Source organism: Apteryx mantelli, chromosome 6 (assembly GCF_036417845.1).
Source record: "Apteryx mantelli isolate bAptMan1 chromosome 6, bAptMan1.hap1, whole genome shotgun sequence".
Taxonomy (NCBI): Eukaryota; Metazoa; Chordata; class Aves; order Apterygiformes; family Apterygidae; genus Apteryx; species Apteryx mantelli.
Genome location: NC_089983.1, coordinates 50,436,297 through 50,444,755, shown reverse-complemented (window position 1 = coordinate 50,444,755; position 8,459 = coordinate 50,436,297). Strand labels below are relative to the sequence as shown.

General features: G+C 44.1%; 1 protein-coding gene across 1 annotated transcript in view; it reads right to left on the bottom strand.

Annotated features, from left to right (window-relative positions):
* Window positions 1-1,393: 1,393 nt before the first annotated feature.
* Window positions 1,394-8,459, bottom strand: part of GPD2 (glycerol-3-phosphate dehydrogenase 2) — a 79,716-nt gene continuing 72,650 nt past the window's right edge. The window contains exon 17 of the mRNA XM_067299461.1: window positions 1,394-1,526. Coding sequence (XP_067155562.1) covers window positions 1,416-1,526 — 111 coding nt within the window. The 3' untranslated portion in view covers window positions 1,394-1,415. The remainder of the gene's footprint in view (window positions 1,527-8,459) is intronic.

Here is an 8,459-nt window from a genome sequence, read left to right as displayed (position 1 = left end):
ACGAAGAGGTCGGCTCGGCGGGAAGCCAGAGGCACAACCCACGTCCTCAGCCGTGCCAGAGACACCCATTCACGAACAGGTAAGAGATGTGGACAACAGGTAAACTCCATTAAAATACAGTAACGTGCTCAGGGCCCAAGACAGACTTTTTTTTTTTTTTTCCTCCTCAAACCACTAAAGGAGACAAAAGCAATTAGGCTAGATATCCACCTCACGTTCTGGGAGATCGCATATGTTAGGCAGCCCCCACGGAAACGGCGAGGAATATTGCTCCTAGCTCGGTTTGAACAGTCGAACTCCAGAGCTCATGAACGCAACGCCAGGCCGCTGGGAGACGGCCTCCCCACACGCAGGGGGCTCTCACCTTGCGACTGCTGCTGCCGCCCTGCTTCACCTGCCCCGATGGAGACTGCCTCCAAAACCGACTTTGGGCTACGGCAGTAACCAGAGGCTTCACGGACTGGACTACAAGCAACCGGTGGCTTTCCGCGTTGTTCCCACTGGAGCTCCCCAACCACTGTCTGCTCTGGCCTCGGCCACCCATGCGTCCTCGGCAGGCGAGGGTGACAGGAGACCCATGGGAGCCCACATCATTACAGCTTCGGCACTAGTCGTTATCCTCCTGGGCGCTCATGGAACTGAGGAACTGCGTGCCTTGGGAGGACCTCAGCTTGAGCTGGGGAAACGCAAGGTGGGGAACACCTTGCGAAAATTGCCAAAGAAAGGAAAGTTATCAGAATCAAGAACCTGAATGTAAATTAAATGACTAATAGTGAAATGCAGCAGATCTCTGCTGGGAAGCTCAGACCTGCTTCTACTGACGAGATGCAGAGGGGCAGCCACAAAACCTTTCACGCTCCACTGCCAACATGCTCAGTCAGATGAGCCTGGCCTTCACTTCCCTTCAAACTTTGCCTTCCCTGTTAAGTTGCTAACAAGTGCCATTTATGCTGGTTCTTTCTGGGAAGTGGTTGCCTTTATCTTGGGAAATTGGATTGAACTTATTCCTCATACACCACAAATTGGGCAATAACTTTCAGTCACTATCCACGAACTAGACTTGAATCAGCCAGCTAGAACTGAAAGATTCCCTAAAGTCTATTACCAGCCTCCTGAAATATCCAGTCCCTAAACAGATTTAGCACATAAGACACAGGAGTGCCAATATTTATTAGGTGCTCATACTCTTCCCCCGATCAGTTTTAGCCATGACCTGAAGCACAGTGTGCAGCAATGCAAAGCACAAACGCCCAGGACAACACCATTCTACCAAGGTTTATTTGCTGAAATTTGGTCCGGTAGGGCAGATCTTCAGCTCACGTAAATTGCTTCACGTCCATCATCGTCAGTGGCACTGCAGCAGATCCCTAAGCAGGATCTTCCCCCGTGACGTTCGGTCTCTGTTGTCCCGATATTCAGCACTGACCGAAAATGCGCACTGGCTGGTCTCTGTTAGGGAGCGGGCAGAGCTCACGCACATGTGACCACGGACATTTTTCTGCCAAGATTAGATGTCCCTCTCCAACCTAATTTTAAAAAGGATTTATTACAAAATATAGGCCACATACAATATAAACTCCATAAGAAATCTAAACACCCACAATAGAACAGGAACCTTTGACCATTATGACATGATAGTATTATCGATAACGAGTTAAAAAATGGTGCAAACTGCACCTTGTTGCTTTGTCTTCATACGGCCTTTAGCAAGAGGAGGCACATTTTATAAATTCACCATTTTTCTTCAGTATTTTTCTTTCTGTCATTCTATGATTAGGGAAAGGATACAACTACAGTTTAGCCCTTTGGTAGAATTTACTTCAGTGATTAAAATAACTGCATGGAATTAGCACAATTCTAACATTATTTTTTATTTTGAGTGGCAGAAAATCATTGCTCCTGGGATAATTCTTAACCTAACAGAATGACCTCTATGAAATATGTCCAAAAGTTTTATGATTTTCCCCTTCATGCTAATTTAATGTAGTTCAATTGTTTAATCTTAAAACGAATACATTCCAAATAAAGTAATACAGTTTACAGCAAGACACTGTAGGAAATAATTAGGCTGCAAGTTCTGGAGGCTTTAATATGGTTGAAATTATATAACTATCTTTGCATTCCCTGTATGGTCCTATTAAATGCAGTAGGCATTGATGTCGCCGGCTGTCAGGAAGCAAAATGAAAAATAGTTTTAATAGCTGCTCTTTGACCTGTTTTATATTTTATGTCAATTATAACGGCACACAACCATGCATAATTATGAAGCATAGATGCATTAAAATGTACACATAATTTGTGTTCTTATGGCAACCATTGCATTAGGATTTAGAAAACAAACTGATGACTTCCTATTGTTCAGTCATCTTAATATTAAATATGTGAGACACTTTTGTGTATCTATTTGTTTTGTATAATTTAAAAAATATATATTGAGAGAAGCAAATAAAAATCACTGTGGAAATGTACATCTGCCATCTGTACCAAGTCTCCAACTACAGTGAGGAGCATTCACCACAGCTGAGAAGTTAACATAGCCATGTATAGAAACATTTAGGCCTGAGTTTTTAAATTATCTGTTTCATTCAGAGTAGAAGTTATTTTCTAATCCATCTCCAACAGTGCTTCGACTTCATTAGGTTCTTAAACAGGAGCAACTGCTTTGTCTGGTTTCAAAAGGAGACCGTCAGCCTGTTTTTGAAGCAAACTCATAAGGAGGAAAACATCTTCTAGCACCTCAAATCTAAAGTGCTGAACCAAAATTATGCAATTAAATGACGGAGATTAAAGAATGCTATTTAAAGAAATAGTCATTCTTCAGATCTTGTTCCCAACACACAGAGAATACTCAAAGGTAAAGCAGAAAATGTAGATGTGTTCATGCTACAGAAATGTCATAAAGCCTTCCCACAGAGATGCTCCGAAATGAAAGAATCTGCCTCTCCTCCAGCACGTTCAAGGAGGCCACGATAACTGCAACACACACGAGCATTTCGGTGCCCTTTGAGTCGGCACTAGTGAGCATGACCAGACCAGGGATTTATTTCTCTGCTTCAAGAGTCATCTGAACCACCTCGGGGAACACACTTCTTACCTGAAGCCTCCCCTTGATTTCAAGTATTTCTTTCCTTCCAGACAGCAGTACACATCATCCGACTTATTATTTCCTCCCCTGCCCCTTCTCCTCTCCTCCCGAACCTATGATGAAACTCGCACATGACTACATTTCTTAGCAAAGCAAGGATGCCAAATGCTCCATTTTCAAGTACTGGCATCATCTCCTGGCTTCTGTCATAAAAGCAAGTTCATGAAGTGTTTTTATAAAAGCAGCCTAGGGGAAGGAGAAGTACTAAAACCTGTGAAATCCAGAAAACTCATCCTCTGCAAAACCGAGAAATGCCGTATTTTTGCTTTGACTTGGGATCTTTCTCATTTAAGTCATCTGTTCATGTCACCATCTGCAGAAGGTTACAGAGCGCTGGAGAACAGGCAGGGCACTGTGAAGATGATGCAAGTATGGGAAAATCCTCTTACAGACACTAAAGGCGCAGGAAGCCCAGCTGAAGAACGGAGAAATACAAAAGGCAGCCCGAGCGCTAAGCGCTGTCTCCTGTCTATCACCATCCGCCCTGGTGCAAGTGAGCATCTTACCAGGTCCCGCTGGCGACCTGCTACGGGAATGATGCAGGAGTCCTTCCTGGGAAGAGCTACGCAATGGCCTTAGAGCTGTATCAGCATGAATTAAGTATCTGAGGAGGAGGACTTAAAGAAAACTAAACAGAACAAGATCCCCCCCACACACACTACAGACTCTCCCTGTACAGAGATCATCTGTAGAACAGATCTGGTGCATAACACTGCTGGTTAAAGTTAGCACATTTAAGCCCAAACTACAGTCCTGTTACTTGAAGAAAAGCTGATAGCTACAACTCCTTATACACCGGCTCTTTCATAATGCATCTTTGTGCTCGGTGTAACAAGTCTTCCTCTTTTTGAAAAGGTGCATGGAGTTTGACAGAAAAGCATGCCTCCTACAGAATTCTTGAGGACAAGATTTTTTCAGTGCCTATAGGTATGTTAGCACTTTTATCTATTTTAAAATACTGTCTGCAGAACCCCAGTGGTTTCATTCTTATTAAGTTCTGCAAGATAGATATATATTTTTTAAACTTAACGTTCAAAGTCAGCCAGCTATGAAAAAACCCATGTTTAAGACAACTTTCAAATAGGAGGAATTAGCACTTCCTAGAAAGAGTGAGTAAGAGAAGAGGAGTATTGTAACTCCCCTACAAAACCGCAGCTTTGCGTGAAGGCTATCAGAATTCAGCGAGCTTGAGCGGCGAGAGCAATCCCGCCTGGCCTTGCGCACGGGGAAGCCCACGCGTCTTGGCACACAGGGACTCAGGAGTCCACCTGGGGGGCCACCCCACCCTATGCGGTGCTTTGGGAGATAAGCCGTGTGGTGCTGCAAAACATTTTAGAGCTCATCTATTTTGCCGAGGAGACTTTGGCCTTTTACATTAAGGGTTAGCTAAGAACTCACAAAATCAGAGTCCTCCTTCCCCAGTATAAAGAATCCCTCAGCTAAGGGAAAACACACTGAAATAGTGTATTTGTACTGACATGTGAAGAGAACAGGTTAAGAGGAGGAAACACCGCATTGCGTAGCTCTACTGAAAGTAAAGACTTTAGCCAAAGCAGAACTGAGACAACCGGAGTGCCAAGATCTTGCTCGAGCAGCTTAAGCATTACCCAGTGCACTCGCTGCAGGTCGGAGCAGCTTCCCTAACTCTGCAAGCTCAACTCCAGGCAATGCGATGGGTTCCTGCCAACGCTGCTGTTGTTTCAGGGAAAAGGCCAGCTGCATACCTCAAACCAAAATGCTTCCCACTGAGAACACAGCAAGAGTCAAGCAGTTGCAAAACTGTTTGAGTGAAGCACATCATGTGACCTATCAAAGCTTTTTTGCTCCAAAACAGACACACTTCAAATTAAAAAGGCAGAACACTACGCTGTCCTCTATCTGACCAAATGCAACTCCTCCCACAAAACCACATACAAATACGCTCTAGAAGCTTACCCAGTATTTGCTGTCAAGTGCTGCTTCCTCCATGGCTGTTACACATAAGCCATCCTTTTGAGGGCAGACCAAGCATGAAAAGCAAGTTCTTTGCAGAATTAAAACCTTCTCCTTTCTTACACAAGTACATTTCTGAGCAAAGCCAAAGACAGAACATGCTGCTATTTCTAAACAATGTATATATGTAAAAAACAGCTTTCCTAGGAATACTTTGCTAGTGGAGCACGGTATTGTCATGAAAGTGCCTTAGTGTTCTTTCTATCCTGCTGACTTCTCTACTCATATTCCTTTATGAATATATATTTCAGAGCCTGGCAGACGTTTTACTTGGTAGCATTTCAAATGTAGAACATGACCTGCAATCTGGCTTCCACTTGCCTACGTATTTTCTTCATCACAAAACTGGTTAATATAGTATCTTGGAGAACTACATCTAGCAAACTGTTATATTACGATGTTCCTGGTTGCTCCTCTCCATGTGCCCACATGCACGGACTGAGGCTGTTCAGACATGCCGCATTGCTATAGGATAGAGAGTTTTATAGTTAGATCCCATGAACTGCAGGAGGCTTTATGACATTTACTCTCTGCAGCCATTAGTGTATTTTCTGCCGGGTCTTTGTATGGCCCTCCTAGCTCTTTCAAATAATCCCATGGTTGGAAAATGCCATCTTCTTCAGCACGAGAGACTCGCCCTGAACAATTCCCAGACATGAAAGAGCTCTCTGCAGAAGGGCAGCAAAGGGGTTTTGTTTGTTTGTTTTTAAATAAAAAAAGGAGAGGGCCTAATTTAGGGATTTCCCTTCGATTCGCTCTCGTTTACTCTTGAATACAAGCAAGCAATTAAAAAAAAAAAAAGAAATAAAACTGAACTCACTAGGAAACCACCAACACGCATGATCTGCCACTGCAGACACTAACACTTCATGTCTTTAACTCTGCACGCAGAGGACGCCGCCGTTTGCGCTTCTCTCACCTCTCCTACCTGGTCCCTAAAACTGAGAACAGAGGCGGCGCCGAAACACGGGGACGGCACTTGGCTCACGCTTACGATAGCCCAGAACAGGCTAGCGAATTAGGAACAGGGTTATGCAGTTTGAATTTGACTGGATTCCTAACAAAACTGCAGCAGGGGACACGGCCAGCCCGATTTCTGCCTTTTCGTTAGCCACAAAGCTGGAACGCTGCTGGCACGGGACCGGGGGGGGGGGGGGGGGGGCACAAAAAAGATAAACCCCAAAAGAAAACAAAACCAAAGAACCCCACACTGATATGGACCCTCTTTAGCAGATTTGATCCAGGCAATCCAAATGATTTGTTAAAAGCTAATTTTTGCTACGATGACCTTTTAAAGGTGGCTTGAACTATCTTCCTTTGTTTCATGTGATTTAAGAAGTTAAAGAATATCACATACAGGAAAGAGGGAAAAAAGACAGGGAAGTAGGTGGGTGATTGTAGTTAATAATTAATATTGTTGCTGAATGAAAACAGATGAATATTTCTAAAAGGCTCAAAGAAAATAAACCTAGAAGAAAAACTTCTCAGCCCTATTTAATTTACACTGCATATACAGCTAAATATACAGTTTAAAGTTACATTTTTCGTTCTTCAAATACTTCTCAAACTGATTCTCAAGATTTGTGCAAAATTTTGACTAGGTCCTGCCTGAAACAGGAAATCCGAAAAACAACCGTTTCCCTATCCGCCACTCCCTGAAGCGAATAGCAGTTGTTCAGTTATTTACGTATAATCTGTTATTTTTCCATATGTTCATTTTAAAACAAAATCCGTGACCTCGGCACTGGGCTTTGCTCAGCCGCTGGACCGAGCGTGATGCGGAGGCGAAGGCAGATAAGGCCCGAAGCAGCTACGAAACGCAGAGGGGGCAGAAAGGGCTTCGCCCGCTGGGGCCGGGGCTGGGGCAGGGAGCGACGCCGCTCGCTTTGGGCGACGGCTGCAGGGACGCAGCCGAGATCAACGCTCACCTCGCCTGGTTTCGGTGCGAACAGGATCACCCAGCACCTGGTAAACCAAGCGACAGGAGCGAACGCCGAGGGGGAAAAGCCCAGGGAAGGGAGGAACAGGGGGATTCGCCCTCGGGAAGCGGCCGAGGTTGCGCTCAGGCAAAGCCCGCCGTGCCGGGCTCGGGTCGGGCCACTATCGATTGCACAAAACCGGCAGCAGCTTTGCAAAACAGCCTGTCCCCGAAGGACCGGGGGAAGATTTGCTCGTCAGGGCCTTGCCTCCGCCAGCGATCGGGTACGCGGGAAGCGTTTTACTCGCTTTGCTCATCTTACCACCCGATCCTTATTAAAAACAAAAACAAAACAAAAAACCCCACCAAACCAGAGCACAAACAGTGCGAGTAAGTTTGGGGCTTCGACGAACCGCCGCCAAGGCTGCTTTCGAGCACTGCGCAGGACTTTGCACTTCATTGCTGCAGTGGAGGAAGAACTTTTCTGGGCTGCTTGCTTGCTGCAAAACCCTCGGTCTTTTGGAAGCTTTGATTTCGGTTTTCCCCAACCTGCGCTGTTAAATTGTCATACAGGCTTGTAAACAGGAGACTCCGCCGGCTACCTCGGAGTGGTTTGAACAAACCAACATCATAACAAGAGTGTTTATGGAAAAATGCTTAAGCACTGAAGCAGAAAGGGCTTAGCACTGATCAGACCTCTCTTCCACCTTTATTCTTCACTATCCACATTGAAATGCAAATATCAGCGCAGGGTTTCCACCAGCGTGCCACTCACAAATTGAAAAGCAGTTTTTATCTATGCAAATGTAAGCATGGTAATTGAAGTTAATCAATCAATGCTAGCTTTCACTAAAACCTTGAACATGATTGAATAAAGTAATTATCATTCAGCAGAAAATGATGAAGTTGTAGACAGCATGAACCTTATTAAAGGAGGATTTTGAGTCACAATGGCTTAATTTAGCTAACAGCCCAGCCTTAGTCCAAGCAACACACTACCCTTGCTGTCTAGAATTGTTTTTGGGGGGGGTCAGAGGGGGGGGAGAAAAGGGGGGGGATTTTTTATTTTTACAGTGTTGGATTAGTAAAAGGTACTTGTTACACTACAAAGGATAAGCCATAATTAACATCCTCCTTTACTCTAAATAGATCAATGAACAAAGATTGCTATGACATAGTAAAGGCGTCCAACATGAACAATAGGTGATTAAAACTATTATTATAGTTTAAAATAAAAATGAGATAATGGAATAACTTCAATGCATGTTGTGAATTGATTGTTTTTAAGTGTATAGGTAACAGATCAAGATTAGAGATTGCTGAATGCAAAGAAGAATTATTGTAATACAGAGGATTCATTACAAAACACAGTACAAAGCTGTGCAAACTCCAACACTGAAAAAA